At 36.8% G+C, this 18,933-nt stretch overlaps 1 protein-coding gene across 1 annotated transcript in view; it reads left to right on the top strand.

Moving 5' to 3' along the window:
* HMCN1 (hemicentin 1) overlaps window positions 1-18,933 on the top strand; it is a 440,557-nt gene that overhangs the window by 194,959 nt on the left and 226,665 nt on the right. Inside the window, 3 exon segments of the mRNA XM_003785789.2 lie at window positions 9,507-9,648; window positions 10,922-11,049; window positions 16,854-16,967. Of these exon segments, the coding sequence (XP_003785837.1) occupies window positions 9,507-9,648; window positions 10,922-11,049; window positions 16,854-16,967 (384 nt within the window).

Raw genomic sequence — 18,933 nt, 5'->3', positions numbered from 1 at the left:
CGGGCATTGTGGCGGGTGCCTGTGGTCCCAGCTACTTGGGAGGTGGAGGTAGGAGACTCGCTTAAGCCCAGGAGCTGGAGGTTGCTGTGAGTTGTGATGCCACAGCAGTCTACCCAGGGGGACAGCTTGAGGCTCTGTCTCCAAAAAATAAAAAATAAATTGTGAAAGGAAAAGAAAAAGATGTGGATAGCTTAGTAAATACTTCAAGTATATTGTTGTAAAGAAGCTATATGCCATGATCATTTTAATTTTTAGCAAAAATGGACCATCTGAAAATGAGCATTAAGTTAATCCAAGCCTGTTGGCCTTAACTGAGCTAGAAGGGTTGATATCCAGATGTGGGAAAGGTTAAATGCTAGAGAGTAGCTGGGAAGATGATGCTTCTCCTTTCAACAAGGCAGTAACTTCTGGGAAGAGAAAATAGAAGAATAATCAGCAAAGATATCAACCCACTAAGTTATTCAAAGAAAAATACTAACTAGTATTTAAAAAATGTTGGGAGTTTATAACATACTTTATATCATCTAATCTCACAAGCTGTGTTATTATTTACTATGATCTGTTTCTCATGTCAGATATATAGGTATTTTCCATACCATCAAGCAAATCTCCAACTGGGTATTTAATATTCAATTCAGTTCTGACACTAACTCAGTTAGCATCAGACTCCACAGGGTAAGGGTTCAATTCCACAGGCCTGTACCCCCTCCCCAGGCTGGTCACAAGTCCTGAGCCTCTTGTACTTCTTACCTACTAGCTAAACACTGGGGGTTACCATGACCACTGTCTCAGGTGCAATAATTTGCCAGAATGGCTTACAGAACTCAAGAAGGCATTTTATTTACTATTATTGGTTTATTTTAAAGGATATTGTAAGAGAAGAACAGTCTGTTTCCCGCCCTCTACTCACATACCACTCAGCACAACACTGTGACCCTGAATGTTTATTAATTAATTTTTATTTTATTTTATTTTATTTTTGAGACAGAGTTTCACTATATCACCCTTGGTAGAGTGCCCTGGCATCAGATCTCACAGCAACCTCAAACTCTTGAGCTTAAGTCATTCTCTTGCCTCAGTCTCCCAAGCAGCTGGGACTACAGGCTAATTTTTGTTGCAGTTGTCATTGTTGTTTAGCTGCCCCAGGCCGGGTTTGAACCTGCCAATTTCCCTATATGTGACTGGTGCCATGAGTGCCGAGCCTATTAATTAATTTTTAAATAAAACAGATGGAAAGATGGATAGAGTGAGGTCTGGGGGGGGGGGTCCTGATCACAGGAACTCCTATCCTCATGGAGTTGGGCACATCAGTAAAGTGTTTCCCTGAGCTCTGTGAGCTGCTCTAACAAACTGGTAGAACCCGAGGAAGGGGTGGGAGTTCCTGAGTTGTAGGTGATGGTCAGAAGTTCAGGTGACAATTGATCCTTGTGGTTGGTATCTGAAGTAGAGGGAAGTCTTCACCTGTGGGTTTGAGCCTTAGCCCTGTGGTATCTAACTCCAGGAAGTGTTAGACTGAATTGAATAAATATATATATTTCTTATTAGATCATAAGATTGCTTGATTTGATCTGTATTCTGCCTGAAGGAAGTGGAGTCCCTGAGGGGTTAGTAACTTACCCCAGTTTCAAGGCTAGCAAGTGGCAGTGTCCATGTCTGAGCTAAGTCGTTCCATCATTCTACTTTGTATACAGAAATGCCTAAATATGCTAATAGTAGGTTTAAAAAACAGGCAGGTAGAGGGAAATGAAGAAAGAGAAAATAAATGATGTGTTCTCAAGTATGGGCAGGTGAGAATACTGAAATTGTTCTTAAAGTAGGAAAGGTACAATGGGGCTGCAGGTCCCTATCTTATGGATAAAGAAACTAGAGTTCACAACATTGTACATGACACTTATTTGGGGAAATCACTACTTGACTTTAATTACCTCCTTCCATCTCTAGTGTCTTCTAGAGTGGACTACATATATGGCCACAGTTTAGTGACTCCTTAATCCTTTGACTTAAAATTATGGTAGAGTAGCTGCTCAGAAGAATTCTAGAGCAGTAGTCCCAAACTTTTTGGCATCAGGGACCAGTTTCATGGAAGATAGTTTTTCCATGGACCAGGGATAGGTGGGCAGAGGATTAGATTTTCATAAGCAGCATGCCACCTAGACCTCTCACATCACAGTTTACAGTACGGTTCATGTTCCTATGAGAATCTAACACTGCTGCTAATCTGATGGGAGACAGAGGTGGTGATGTGAGTGACGGGGAGTGGCTGTAAATACAGATGAAGATTCACTGGCTCAGTGAGCATGAGCTGACACAAGAGGAGTGCTTTCATCCACAGTAGGGAACCAAATAATGACACACAGGAGGTGCCTTCATTGACTGTTGCTGAAAACCGTTAGAACTGGTGTCTTAGGTGTTCATTTGTTCAGAAATCATGCCTTACTCCCCTTTCCCTGTGTTCTCTTTTCCCAGACCACAGGTAACAGTGTATCAGTTTTTAACAGTGAATATTCTACTTCCTTTTATTTTTGGTCTATGCCTACAGTGCAACGTGTTTACTATGGACTGATGCTTGAATCAGGATGTGCTTTGCATTGCTGACAGGGATCAGTGTGAACAAGTAACTTAAACTTCGGAGTGCAGTGGAATTATCCCAGATGTAATGGTATTTTCCTGTCTGAATGCCTCCTACTTTCCCCGTTCATGGTCAAGTTTAGTTCCTCAATGTCTCTTCTATTGCTCCTGTCCTCCTCATCTCCACCAGCTCCACCTCACTCAGCTCAAATGTCTAAAAATTCTCTTCTAATGGACATCTTTTCTTCTAGTTTTGATCTCCCACTCTAATGCATCTTCCAGAGTGCAACCAGGGAAATTTCGCCTAAATATTGCTTTGTAAATGTCCATTCACCCAAAGCCTTTGTATACTTTTCTCATTATCCCAGAATAAAATATATGCTCCCTAGTCTTCTGTAAATGGACTCCTATGTAGTTCTTTTAACAGTTTATTTCTCAAATTTACTCTCACAAAGCAATGTGGGGGAAAAAAGAAGAATTTTTCTTTTAATATGTATCTGAATACTATTTATCTTAAAGAATAAGATATTCATATGTCTTTTCTTTATTCATGTTTCCTTAACATGAATAACTGAGTATTTGACTTTACTATTGATATGAAGCTTCTATCTCTGATTTTGAATTAAAGGCAGAGAAATTTATTGTTTCCTTTGTTTGATAAAATATTATTGATGTTGCTAAATTTTATACATCAAACTACTGCCAAACAGATAATGTGGAGTACCTGTGCGTGAGTTATGAATTTTCTTATAGTCTTAAATTTCTTAAAGGAATGGATAGGGACTGCTCCTGATGGCCATTGAATATTTACTCTGCCAAACTCTATGTCCACAACTTCTACCTTCCATGGACTCCTTTGTCCCCTGCTGCTTTACTCTGGCCCCTGCTTCCTTACTCTCCATCCCTCCATGATTTGCCCCTCCCCCACTTCCCATCCAGACTTCCTCCAAATGGCATAATTCTCATTCTAGCTCTATGTTCCCTCTCTAAATTGTACTTCTAACATGATGCCCATCTCATAAACCACCATGTTTCTGAGTATTGTTGGTCTCTTTGTTCTGCTATCTTGTATAAGCTTATTACTGTTATTTTGCCACATGATTTTGCTCTTATGGTTTCATGTTTATTTGTTTTTTTCCCCAACCATATTTTATATATTGTGAGATACTCACAATAGATACTGCCTACCAGAGTGACAGGAAAAAGTGACATATTCCCCCCCTCCCTGCACACTTCACTCCTGTACCAAATATGCGAGAGTTTTTCCCCACACACTAAGCAATTTCCCAGCAGACCCCAGCTGGGTAGTCCTCTACTTTAATTTCATCCTGAAGTGAAGTAACTGGAGATGGCATCAGATCCTACTGGTGAAGGCTCCCTCCCATGAGACTGTCCCTCACTTCAGATGCCAGCCACAAGTCGAGGTTGTGACCTGTACTTCTTAATTACCAGCTATAAATCAGGGTACCTAAAAACCCTCCTTAGGTTTGATTAATTTGCTAGAGTGGCTCCTAGAACTTGGGAAAAACCCCTTACTTAAATTTACTCATTTATTCTGAAGAACATTACAAAAGATACAAATGAACAGGCAGATGGAAGAGATGCATTGGGCAAGGTATGGAGGAAGGGGCACAGGAAGGGGCACAGAGCCTGACACCATCCTCCAGGAACTGCCATGTGTTAAGCTATCTGGAAGTTATCCAAACCCTATTCTTTTGAGTATTTATGGAGGTTTCATTATGTAGATGTGATTGATTACATTTATTGGCCATTGGTGATCAACTCTACCTTTGGCCCCCTAGATTTGGGGAGTGGGGATAAAATTCCCATCCTCTAATCACACTTGGTCTTCCTGGTGACCAGCTCCCACCCTGAAGCCATCTAGGGAACCCCAGCCACCAATCATCTTATTAGCATACAGAAGACATGGTTATCATTCCAGAGATTCCATGGATTTGGGGAGCTGTATGTCAGGAAGCAGGACAAAGACAAAACATGTATTTTTTGATATCACACTGCCTTTTTTATAGCCCATATTGCCTTGCATAGAGAAAAAAAACATAATTGCACCCAGTAGACGTATTTTTTTTGTTGCTGAATTGACCTCCATAGAACAGTAACTAACAGATCATAGGGAAGCCTGCATCACTAACCTTCTCTCTCATTTTCCATGTTAACTTCAGTGGGTTGTTTGAATCACAGCAGTTTCAGATTTCATTATGTATGTTCTTTTCCAATTGTAGCACATGCAGGCATGTTACTGCTTATATTTAGAACAACATTTTATAACAAAATCTGGTTTTGTAGAGTTGTTATTATCATTTAAATTAGCTCAGTCTAATGTAGAAATTGTACCATGTGGGTGAGTGTTGCAATATTTTGCAAAATAGGCAAAAGCAATCTGTCCACTTTAAGATGATACAGTGGCTACCAAATTTTCAAATGTTTGGTCTGGTTGTCTTTATAAGTGAAAGTTAGAATAAGTGTGGGGAGGATAATTTTGTATATCTTAAGAGTTTAAAGTTTTGTTTATAAAAAACTGTTTTTCTGCTTCTCTGGCAACAAAAATAATTTTCTGTTGATTCTATTAGCTGCTTTGCATGAGGAGGACTTTTAAGACTAAAGAGCAAGGCAGGAATCCTGATTCAATCTGAGCATATTAGTGTATTGCTGACATCCCCCCATAATCACATGCTGAAGCCTCTTTTCTCCCTAATGTTAATTACCTATGAAAATTAGAAGTATTAATTTGCCTTCTATAGTATCAGGAAAGGGTAGATGTTGTTTTTTTCTATCAGTAAAACATGGAAAAAATTTAACTGTCTCTATATCCATTATAATTAGTCAATTTTAACTATCTAGAATCTCTCAAATTTTAGAATTAAAAAATGTATTAAAAATACTACTTATAAATCGGGTGTGTAATCTAAATAGACTTTTCAAATGTGAGGACTGGGGTTATTAAATTCGATGCACAGAGGTATTTTAAATACTATACTACTTTATCCTGTCATTTTTAATCATACTTTGCTATATAATGAAATATTAATAATAATAAAAGTTTCATAATGTCTACTATGTGTCAGGGACTGTTCTCAATATTTTATTCGTATTATTTTAGTTAAGCTCTAATAACACTGTTAGGTAGTTGCCATTATTATCCCCATTGAGACATAGACAGATACCATGGAGCTAGCAAGCTCTGCATTGAAACACCACCTCCACCTTTGGGCAAGTTATTTGAACATTTTGAGCCTTAGTTTATCTGTACAATGGCAGTAACATGTCATAGGATTAATGTGGTAAATGAATGATGAATATAGAGTTAGACACCTGGCTCATAATAAGGACTCAGCAAACTTAGCCAACTTTCCTATTTGGTGAACTGACTCAAGACTTAGCCCCTAATTTTTACTTAATATACTTTTTTATCCAGTATTCTCTGAGATCTTTGAAGGCATAAATTGCCTGAAACATGGTAAGTACTCAGTAAGTGCTGGGCACAAAAGTGAAAATACACAGAGCTCAAATACTGTAAATATATCAGTGGTGACCAGCAACAAACAAGATTATAAGTTGTTGCTTAGGTAATTAAATCATTGGCATTATCTGATTAATTTGTTGGTCTTTCTTTTGAGATATTTTCAACCAGAGGCTTATCTGCAAGAAATCAGACCCAGCTGACAAAAAAATATGTCTCCTGAGTTTGAAAATAGTGTTGGCAATTTCCAAGAGTTAGGTGAGGTTTTTTCTTCCATCATCTTTGTTGGCGGTGTTATAAACCATTTTTGCCAACCTCACCACTAATAATAGATTAAGACACCCAAGTCTTATAGTAGTGTTTATTTTTTATTCTTTTCTTTTCTTTTTTATTAAATCATAGCTGGGTACATTAACACAGTCATGGGGTACAATTGCTGGTTTTATATACAATTTGAAATATTTTCATCAAATTGGTTAACATAATCTTCGTGGCATTTTCTTAGTTATTGTATTAAGATACTTATATTCTATACCTAGTAAATCTCACAAGTACCCTTGTAAGATGCACTGTAGGTGTGATCCTACCAATTACCCTCCCTCCACCCATCCTCCCCTCTCCTTTCCCCTCTCCCTCCCCTTTCCCCTTCTTCTTGGGCTATCAGTTTCATTGTAGAGCTGAGTACATTGGATACTTTTTCTTCTATAATTGAGATACTTTGCTAAGAAGAATATTCTTGATGTCATGTTTATCTAAGTTTAATTCTTTTAAAAAATGATTGGTGAGGCAGCACCCATAGCTCAGTGGTTAGGGTGTCAGCCACATACACCCAGGCTGGTGAGTTCAAACCTGGCCAGGGCCTGCTAAACAACAGTAACAACTGCAATAAAAAGATAGCCAGACGTTGTGACAGATGCCTGTAGCCCCAACTACTTGAGAGGCTAAGACAAGAGAATTGCTTAAGCCTAAGAGTTTGAGGTTGCTGTGAGCTGGGATAGCACAGCACTCTACCAAGGGGAACACAGTGAGACTCTGTCTCAAAAAAAAAAAAAAAATTGGTGAGAACTTATAAATAACATGTATTTTTTTGTAATTAAAAATAAAGAATAAATTAATGTCTTCCTTCCTGATAGAGTTCCACATCTCCATTGCTTCAGCTAATAAAAAGCTAAGTTGTTGTTGATAATGCTGGTATTGTTGACTGTTCATGGTTCTGGTAGTGGTGATGATTATGATGGTAATGGTGGTGACAATGGTAGTGGTGAGGGATTGCTTCCCCCAAAGCCTACAATTATACTCTGGACTTCTAAATCCAAATTTAAAATTATTTTTTTTCCATCAAAAATTGGTTTGTATGTAGTAATTCAAGAGATATAGATTTGGCTTATGGGCAAGTGATGGCACTTCATTGATGGAGTTGAACTATGGTTCTTAAATTCCATGTTCTTGCCACATTAAAACTTCTTTATTAAAAGGAGGAATTTTTATAAGAAATAAAAAAATTAATGGTTGAAAAATTATACTGAGGTCTATCCCATCATTATTTAACCTGATTAAGTAAAGGCTAAGACATTTTGATGATCTATATTCAACTGTTATTTGGTGAAAATCCAATTTTCCTGTCTGTGTGTGTTTATAGTTTTTCTGAATATCTTATCATCAGCTGGAATAATCTTTCCAAGGAAGTGGTAAATTTCTCACCTTCTATGGGATGATGTCATTCCATCTTTGTGTTGCTCACAGATTTATTTTGTGACCTTGAGCAGCACCCTATATGCAGGCTTTATTTATTCAGTGGCTTCTGAGCTCTTTGCATCCTGGTTTGGATAACTGACATTTATTTTCACTTTGATATCTGAACTATAGAACCTACCAATGGGATTCTTGCTGGGAGAGATGCCAGGCCAATTCTGGCAAACTCCATCGAAAGGCACTAAGTTTTTATAAAAATGTTAAGAACTGCCTGAATCTTTGGAGCATCTCGTGTCAATCTGAACTAGACATGAGACACATTTTATTTCAGGAAGGTGAACTAAATTCATGTGGGTATTTAACAATACTAAATTTCCAAAAGAAAGAACAGTTCAGCTCCCTCCCCATTCCCTGAAGGTTATTTGTACCTCCCCGGCAGCATGTGTAGTTCTTCAGCATTTCAGAATTGATGGACTCCAGATGGAATCGCCATTTGAACTTACTGGCCACGGCCAGTCTGCCCTTGACCTTGTGCATTTCTTGGGTTCTGTGTTCACCAAGAATCCATGGAATAATGAAGCTATCAAAGTCCACAGGCCGGAAAAATTCTTCAAACATTAACTTCAAAGACTAGGTCATAATTTAAAAAACACAATGTAAACAGGAAAAAAAGGGGAGGGCAACTGTAAGCTGCTAGCAATTAGGCACTAATTAGGTTCCTTCAGTTGTAGAGTTGCTGCAGTCCAGCGGTACCATTTGTATCTCTTTGAAATGTATAGAGATACCTCAGGCTAATTTTTCTTAGTAAAACGAAGCCACAATTTGCTGAGCAACTTACAGTAAAGATTATATAACAGGCTAACTGAATTTCTCCATTTTATTTATTGTGAAAACTGAATTAAATGGAAAGCAGACAACATGTCTGGCTCATCAGTGTATCCTACAAGTTAGCACATATTCATTGTGCAAAAAAATAGATATCAATGAATGAATTCATTTATTTCTGTTAAAACTCATGGATTCTGTCTATTTCAAACACTTATTGAGTGGGTGATATTTACATAAAGAGAATTATTTAATATTTGATAATACTTTCCTTGACTATTAATTCCTGTTGTGTAGTAATATGAATATAAAACATGTAATTGATTAGACTTAATATATATCAACATCTCAGAATTTTCTCAGATAATTATTGTTATCTTTTGGACAATAAATTCTTAATTTAATGCTTAATTTTCAAGTCTATTCCCTGCCATATAAGTGGAATGTAAGAGAAAATTTGAATAATTTATATTTTTTTGTTAAGTTGAGGTTCCGTTGATCCATGGGCATAAGTCAAAAGATCAGTATAGGAGGCCCTTGAGAAGAAATAGCAGATACTACAATTACAGCCAAGTTACAATTTAGGATTGGCCTGCATTCCATCAACCATTTTAAGTGTCTTTTATACACACAGCCACTGCGTGATATACAAAGGACGTTAAATGCTCTAGAATATAATGGAAAATGGTATAATGTGAAGACATGCTCCTGACCTCAACAAAGTTATTTTCTAATAAATAAAAAAGAGAGAAATAAGTTTAACCAGAACAGACAGCAGGGTCAGGGCAAGTTGTGGCTCCAGAAAAAAGCAAAAGCCCTGTCTAAACACCTTGCCTGGGAGAAGATTTATATGGAGTTCCAGAAACGTAGATCAGTTGGCGGAACTTCTAACATCAACATAAATTGACATTCCTCTTTATACATTTTTTTTTACTTACAGAGCCTCCCACAGTCACTGTGATGCCCAAGAATCAGTCTTTCACAGGAGGGTCTGAGGTCTCCATCATGTGCTCTGCCACAGGTTACCCCAAACCAAAGCTCACCTGGACCATGAACGATATGTTTATTGTGGCTTCACACAGGTACTGGGTTTGTATCACGCTCCTTGCTTTTATTGAGTGAGAAAAATTGAAGAAATTTCTGGACCAAACTAATCTGATGAAATACTTAAGATTAAGGAGGGATTGAACAAAATCCACATCTTTAGATTTTTCTAAATGGTTTAGGAAATGTCAAATAAGTGATGAACTTATGGAGTTTAAGGTTAATAAATCTTGAACCCAATAGCTGGATGAAGAGTTTTTCAATATTCTAAGTTGCAAGCATAGCTTTGTAACACTTCAACTTCTGCCATTGAATTGGGGATAATAAACTTTCTGTGGGGTAAGAGAACATATAGTTTTAACAAATCTATTAAATAGAACATATAGTTTTAACAAATCTATTTAACATCTAATCTATAGTTATCTAATCTATAGTTTTAACAAATCTATTTATCCTGGATTTAATAGGAGGGGGACAGCCCAAAGACAGAACACTAGCCCTAATTAAAGGATATGCAGGCATTCTTTGCAACTGTTTCCACTTTTACCATACTACAGTAAGAGGTGTTTTATCCTACTGGATGCTTTTTAAAGACATTCAATCCTCACATGTTTGGAGAGTGTAATAAACATGTGGAATATAAACAACAACGTTTTCAACCATTAGTACTTCCATTACCCTGGGTTTGGCATGAGGAGGACGTCTTAGGCATGATGTAGCAAGCTGAGCCAGATTCCATTCCCAGGCTCATTGTTGATTCACTGTGACACAGGAAGCATTGTGTCTCTCAGGCCTTCATTTGGAGGGACCATTTAGCATAGCAGTTTTACCACACAGAGTAAGATTGGCTGGGTGCAAATTCCATTTCTTCCATTTATTAACACTGACTTTGGCAAGTTAGATAATCTCTTGCTTATCTGTAAAACAGGGATGCTAATAGCATCTAACTCATTGGGTTGTTAGGAAAATTAAAAATGTTAATAGACATAAAAGTAAAGTTCCTAGAGCAATGCCTGGTATGTAATCAGTACTGAATATGAGTATCCATCCATCCATCCATCCATCCATCCATCTATCCATCTATCTGTCCATCTATCCACCCATCCATCCATTTACCCACCTACCCATCCATCCATCCATTTATCTATCTATCTACCATTATTATTATTATTATTACATCTGTTTGTAACATAATGTTAATTATTTCTACAGTGAACACAAGAAATATAAGTTTAGATATTTGAAAATAGTTAAAGGGAGATACATAGTCTTATGGTATTTTCATTATTATTTTTTGCTTTTTGTTCATAGGTACAGGATGACCTCAGAAGGTACCTTATTTATCAAAAATGCAGTTCCCAAAGATGCGGGGGTATATGGTTGCCTGGCAAGTAATTCCGCTGGAATAGATAAACAGACCTCTATCCTCAGATACATTGGCAAGTATAGTTTAAAAAGCAATTAAAACAAGATGAATATCACATCAAGCAATGTAATAGTACCTTTCTGAAAATTAATGTTATTAAAATGAATAAGCTATACCTGTCTTGGAATTTATTATTCGTTTCACACATTGATTAAAAATACTATTGTAACTAACTTAAATTAAAAGTTCAGACAGTGAGAAGCTTCAACAGAAATCAAGGAAGCTTCCAGATTACAGAAGACTTCCAGATTGTCCATAGTGTTTTATCCTTCTAGTCCTTCCATGGTTCATCTGTTCTTTGTAATATCTCATTTTCAGATTAATAAATTCTATGCCCTTTCTAGCTTATCTCAACTTTTGTTGCATAATTTCTACTTTAAAACTGTATAATATTATTTTTAATTTTTAGCTTCAATTTTCCCCTCCAAATTTAAACATTTATTGAAAGTGTAACTCATGATAATTATTCTATAGAATGTTCCTTTTAATTAGGCCTTTCTTAGTCAAATAAAGGATAAAGGTGTCATATGCTTAGATCCAGGTTATGGACTGTGAGTGATTAATGATCTGCAGTTCATCTTGTACATATTCTTATTTGACTTCATTCATAGAAAAATAGTAAAACTATCAGTACAGACAAAGGGGTGAAAAGAGCCATCATAGAGATAGTTAGGTTAGGTAAAGGAGGAAACAAAAGTGTCCCAAATACTGAGCAAGTGGTTGAGCAAAATTTTACATTGCGTTGTGGTAATAAATTTTGACGTTCACAGATAGGTCAAAATACTGAACACAATTATTTAACTTATTAACATTTACAGGTATGCAGTATGAAAAGTGCTGTGCTAGAGACTATGTAAGGTAAAATTTAAAAAATATATGTCATGTAATATTTACTTTTCAAGAGCTTAAATAATGAGGATGGATACCTAAAGACCGACAAGTACCACGGTGGAAGGTTGACAGAAGAGAAGATTAATTCCGACTGGGGAATTTGCAAAGACTTGTCAAGGGAGACAGGATTTAAGGTTACTCTGGTAGAGAGTTGTGCCAAAGGGAATTTTAGGAAGAGGAAATAGCTTTAGCAAAGGCAAGAGGATAGGAGAGTATGGTATGTTGTGTTTTGGGCTACCAGTTAGAGCTCTGTAAGCTCTTTGTAGTAAGCGGGGAAGTTAATGGAGGATAAGGTTAAAAAGAAGGCTATGCCCACTTTTTAAGGCAATTGTTTGGTTTTTTTCTTTCTGATTTGCTTGATTTCTTTACAAATTCTGGATATTAGCCCTTTATTGGATATGTAAATTGTGAATTCTCATTCTGCATGTTGTTGTTTTGCTCTACTGACTGTGTATTTAGCTGGGCAGAAGCTTTTTAGTTTAATCAAATCTAATTTACTAATTTTTCTTGTTGCATGATTGCATTGGGTTCTTAATCATAAATTCTTTGCTGAGGCTGACATCTAGAAGAGTTTCTTCTACATTTTCTTGCAGAATTCTTATGGTTCCATGCCTTAGATTTAAAACTTTTATCCATCTGGAATTAACTTTTGTGAGTGGTGAGAGGTAGTGGTCCAGTTTCATTCTTCTGCTTGTGGTTATCCAATTTTCCCACCACCATTTATTGAATGTGGTTTCTTTTCCCCAGTGTACATTGCTTTTCACTTTGTAAAAGACCAGTCAATTATAGGTAGATGGTTTTATATCTGGCTTGTCTGTTCTGTTCCATTGGTCTATGTCTCTATTTCTGTGTCAATACCAGGATGTTTTGCTTACTGTGGCCTTGTAGTATAGTTTGAAGTCTGGTAATGTGATGTCTCCAAAAACATTTGTTCTTTTTGACAAACAATTATGTTAAAAAGTGGGAAAATGATAGCCAGGCATTGTGGCAGGCACCTGTAGTCCCAGTTACTTGGGAAGCTGAGGCAAGATAATCACTTAAGCTCAAGAATTGGAGGTTGCTGTGAACTGTGATGCCACAGTACTCTACTGAGGGTGACAGAGTGAGACTCTGTCTCAAAAAAAAAAAAAAAAGTGGGAAAAGGCATGTACAGAAGCTTCTCAAAAGAAGAAAGACAAATGGCCAATAAACAAATGAAAAAATGTCCAATGTCACTAATCATCAAGAAAATGCAAACTAAGACCACAAGGAGATATCATCACATTTCCCCAATTTGAGTGGTTTTTATTAAAAAATTCCAGAAACAATAAATGCTGGTATAGATGCAGAGAAAAAGGAATGTTTACATATTGTTGGTGGAACTGAAAATTAGTACAACCTCTATGGAATCAGTATGGAGATTCTCCAAAGAACCAAAGGTAAACCTATCATTTGACCCAACAATCCTCAAAGGAGGACTTTTCATAAAAAAGATACATGTACTCAAATGTTCATGATAGCAGAATTCACAATTGCAGATATGTGGAATTGACCCAAGTACCCATCAATTCATGAATGGATTACTGAAATGTTCTATGAGTATACCATGGAGTACTATTCAACAATAAAAAGATGAATTAAACCTTTTGCAACAATCTGGATGGAACTGGAGACCATTCTCCTAAGTGAAATAGCTCAAGAATGGAAAAAAAATACCATATGTACTCACTATTAAACTGGAACTAATCAATGAGTACACCTATGCACAGAGGGAAGTAAAACTCAGAGGAAGTCAATCAGGGGAAGGGAGAGAAGGTGAGGGACACAAACCTTCCTAATGAGTATAATATCACTATTTGGGTGATGGGCACATCTATAGCTGGGAATCAAGCATTAGAAAAGCAACCACTTAACCTAAAACATTTTTACCACCCTTACTTAATATAGTAGAACCTCCATAGTCAACCACTTCCCTACATTGATCACCTTATTAAGTTGACCTAATTTTCAGAGATTGGACATGCACCACATATACTCAATGAAAGACTACATATGTTGACCTATATATAGACCACCTCCATAAGTTGTATCTTGACCACTAGGATCGTAACACATGATATTAATTTACTCTTGACCAGTTGAGTCTACTCTACACCAAGGAGTAGAAAGTATGGGCTTTGCCCCTTAGTTGAATAATTTTTCTTTAGTATAAGTTGTTTTTTAATGCTTTATTATTTTAATGTTTTATTATTAAGGCATATTGGATTAAGCCTTATGTCCCATTGCTTATCACATGTTGTGGAAGATTTTTCTGATGATAAGGACTGGTTTGAATTGTAGGTACAGTCTACAATTACAGATAATTTTTACAGTTAATGAAGACATAATGGCCCAAATGAAAAACTCAAAGAGCTGACCTTGAAGGAAAGGGTTTATCTTCTACATTTTTCAGAAAGCAGCAGCCAAAGAAAGACAGTAGAACATTTTGGTGTTAGCAAAGCCACATCTCCATTACTTGGAGAGATATGGTAAGGAAAGGAGAGACTTACAGTGGAGAGGAAGGAAAACTTCCCTCAGGGAAGTCAAGGAAACCACATTAAGCTGGTTGAAACAAATGAGGACAGTTAATGCCCAAATCTCCAGCCCTATGATCAAAGAAGTTACTTAGCTCTAGCACATTGGCTCAAGAAATTTAAACTGCAATGTGAGATCTCTCAGAAATCTCATGTGGGGAATCAAATGGTGTTCCAGTAGAAGTTGTGGAAGAGTTCATCAAAAAGTTCCTAGACTTTGCCAGAGGCTTCAAAGATGACAACATCTTCAACGCTGATGAGCGTGGGCTCTTTTTCAAGGTGATGCCTGACAGTAACCTCATCATGAAGGGTGACAAATGTAAAGGCAGAAAACTCTGCCTTGTGCTAGCTCAGTCAGAGATAAACTGAGGCCCTGGTTGAGTTTGCAGAAAAGTTTCAGCACAAAGTTTGAGCCAGCACATTTTGGCAAAGCCACATGCATATGAGAACCTAAAGCCTGAATACCACCCGTTAACTTGGAGATCAAACAGATGCAGCTGAATGCCCTGTTTGAGGAGTGGGTAAGTGGTGTGGACTGACAAATGAAGAACAGTCTATTCTACTGACAGTAGACAACTGTCCTGGTCACCTGCAGATAAATCTTATCATGAAGGTGACACTGAAATTTCTGCCTCCAAACATGACCTCAGAAATCCAACCTCTTGACCAAGCCATCATCAAAACATTTAAAAGGTACTGCTGAGCCCAACGCCTGCAGTGAGTCAGTACTAAAACACAAACCTGAGGTCTGCCTGTTGAAGCAACTTTATCCATTGTCTTAATGCTCTGGATGTTGTCATCTAGATCAATTCTGTTTGGAATAAAGTTCAGCCAGAAATGATACAGAAGTGTTTCAAGAAATTTGGTTTTGTCACAACCCAAGAGCACAATATTTTGTCCCCGTCAGATAGTACATCTCTGATGGCAAATTCAAAGGAGTAGATTTTGAAGGTTTTTTGCAATGGATGATGAGATGGCAACCTGTTAGGAACTTGACCCAGAAACAGTTTACCATGAGATCTTGACCAAAGGACAGACTAGTCTGAACGTCTATGAAGCAGCTGATGACGTGGACAAAGCAAGTGAGGATGACATGGAAATTGCAGAGACTCCAGAAGAGGATGTCAGGCATCTCATAATGCAGTTCACGTCACTTGCTGTGGGAAAAAATCCCCAGGTATGCTGAGCGCTGCAGGCAGAGCTAAGAGTGCTTTCTCCACTTCCACTTGTAATAAGAATAAGAAACAGACCAAGACTGACTCTTTTTTTAGAAAAATATTATTAAATCCTGAAAAAACAGTAAGTGTATTGATTTTGTATGAGGCCACATGTATGATTTTACTGTGTTTTGATTGTGTAAGATGTCATATGACATTTTAAAATAAAAACTGTACAAGAAAGTAAAGTACATGTACCTATCAGTACAGCAAGCTTAGTTCCTTATGTTGACCACCCTTGTATGTTGACCAGTTTGTTACAGTTCCCTGGTGGTGAACTTAGAGCTGTTCAACTGTATTTTGAAATTAAAAATAAGACTATGCACCACTTTATGATGTTTGAAAGACAAACTAGGGAATTTTGAAAGCAATGTGAAATACTTAAGATTTTTCTAGCAGAGGAGTAATATGATCTCTGAGAAGACCTTTGCTTATTTAAAGCTATCGCATTTGAAATACGGAAGTCCTAAAATATCCAGTTAAGAGAAAATATATGAGAGAATTGAGCTATTTAGCTAGAAGGTGAAACAACGACAGTAAGAAACTGTGTATGGATGTTTAGCTTATGCAAGGGAAAAAAAGAGTCAAAACCAAGAGACTCTACTTTCAGTAAAGAGACAAACGTTTGCCTGGAACTATAAATATCTCTCCATAGTTAGACATGAATATCCTTAAAGTCATGCAGAAAATGTTATTAACCAATTTATCTGCAATTGTGTTAATCTCAAATCTTAATTAACCAGCATTCCTCTTTTGACTGCATTTTTGCTATAATTATCCTCCTCTCTATTCCTTTAATATGATTTCTGTAAGACGTATTCAGCTATCTAAGCTTTTTCGTTTCTTACATACATCTTCATACAGACCTTACAATTAATTTCCTAAATATTTTGGACTTGGTTTTATCATAATTACTTTTGGTTTTGGTCCTTATTTTTGCCTGATTTTTTCTTTTTTTGGCCTAACTAGGTGATGTTTTCATCACACTTCTCTGTGTGTATAGGCATTATAACAGTGTCTTTCTGTTTATAAACATTGAAATAGCCACAAGCACATAAATCCTGATAGATCTTTTTCTTGGTTCATTTAGTAAATGTAAACAAGGTCCGTGTGGTTTTATGCTAGATGTTAACTATTTGCATGTTTGCTTTTTTCAGAAGCCCCCAAGTTGATTGTAGTTCAGAGTGAGCTTTTGGTTGCCCTTGGGGACACGACAGTTATGGAATGCAAAACCTCTGGTGTTCCTCCACCTCAGGTTAAATGGTTCAAAGGTATGTTTCTTAAGTATATTTGTATCTGATCCACTTAGGGTTTTTTTTTTTTTTAATGATTTGTTAAAAATTTGTTTTGGTGTGTGACTTAGCAGCCTCATAAAATATGTTTATGCTCTCAGTGGAGACGATAGTTCAAATTCTGAACTCTGAATTTCGGGATTTGACATCTGGTATGGATTACAGGGCTGTGAAAATCAAAGCAGGAAAAGTTCGCCTTGCTAATCCAGCTGAACATTCTCTTTGTTAGTTTAGGATTGTTTCCTGTAGAGAATTGTCCAAGAATACTTGGTTAACGTTTAAAATAGCTTCACTGATTTTAGTTCGCTTTTCTTAGAGGTGATGGCTCTCACTATTGTGAAGTTATCTAGATTTTCAAGGATGCTTTCTATAAAGTGCTCAAATAAAGACACATAGGGAAGCTTACAGGTAATTGAAATACAAATGTATTTGTTGGCCAGCTATTTCATGCATGGTAAATGCTAGTATTAAGTATAGAAATTATCTTTCTGTATTTGTAACCAAAATTACACCTCTGTGATTCTTTAATAAAATAGCAGCGATGATTCTCACTTGACCTTGGTGAGAATACACTTGGCTCCTGCTCCAGGCTCAGATGCTAACCGGAGATATCTGTGTAAAAATCCCTGCTTCTGCTTCTGTTTCAGTTCTTCTAATTTATGAGAAAAATTTTTTGAAAAATCCTGCAAACACCCTAGCTGGGAGGTTGCTAGGATTATTGAAATGCTGTTTGCAAAATACTTTTTAATCTTCAAATGAAAAATGCTAAATATTACAAAGCCCTATTGTTATGATTCTGTTTATTAAATCACAGATGTTTCCATAGCAACAGGTTGATGTCATAATCACAAAATTATGAATTCACCTCGAGTTCAAACTCTTGGGGAACATGAGGTGAAAGGAAAGGCTTTATGTAGAAAACAAATATTTTGAAATAATACAAATCAAAAGCAAGGAGGGAAACTAGGAAATAGTGCCATTTTCATGGTTTTCCACATTAAAAGATTTGTAGTCTTCATGTTTTCACTGATAAGAAAACATTTCTGGATTTGCTCTTTAATCATGCTTATATCATTAATATAAACCCATGTTATTTACTTAAAGTACTTAACTGTCTGAATTGCCAATGAAATGTCGTTTTCAGACTTATATTATAATGAAATAGATCCAGAAAATGTATTATAGAGATGGGTTTTTTTTTAATTTTAAATGTCATTTAGTAGTTTATGATGAAAATAAACAATAAAAAAATAATGGAATATACTAATTTCTCTGCCTATATATAGCAGAGTCACACGGAAAGTATTTTATTCTCCCACACTGAAGCTACTCTTTTGAATAAGTTAGTCTTCAGGCCAGTTTTGACCCAACAGATAATTTGGAAACTAAAAGAAAAGGTATAGAGCCATGCAGCCACCATATGGAAGATTCTAGAAAGTCACTACTATGAGTTTCTCCTCTCAACCATGGGTATTACAGTTCAGTGGGTCCAATAAATAACATGCCATTTTTCTGTCCAGATTATGAACCAACAGAGATAGAACATGAGCATTAGATATTGACTGACCTTAATGTAAGACATGTTCCTGAGATGCATCAACAATTAGCAGAGCTGCCCTGGACCCCAGGATCAGGCCAACTTATCCTTCCAAGTTACTGCGTAAATGGAGTCAAGACCACCACGAGTGAAGATTAGCCTTAGGGTTAGAGAGGATCAACTCCTCTGTGTGCAGACTGGCTCCAGAATGGAAGGTGTTATGGGGAAGTGGGCCTTCCTGTCCCATCCACTGAGGACAAGATACCAGGAAGGTTAGGAAAATCCTACCTTATGGGAACCATAAGGATGGAAAGAAAGAGTTCCTGCCTTCAAAGAATAGTAACTTTTTCTTTGTATCTTTCTTCTGGCAATTCTGATTGAAGAAAATAGGTGTTTCAAAAAAAAAAA

Source organism: Otolemur garnettii, unplaced genomic scaffold (assembly GCF_000181295.1).
Source record: "Otolemur garnettii isolate 467f Iridium unplaced genomic scaffold, OtoGar3 scaffold00016, whole genome shotgun sequence".
Classification (NCBI taxonomy): domain Eukaryota; kingdom Metazoa; phylum Chordata; class Mammalia; order Primates; family Galagidae; genus Otolemur; species Otolemur garnettii.
Note: the sequence above shows the minus strand (reverse complement) of the source record. Positions and strands in the feature narration are given on the sequence as shown.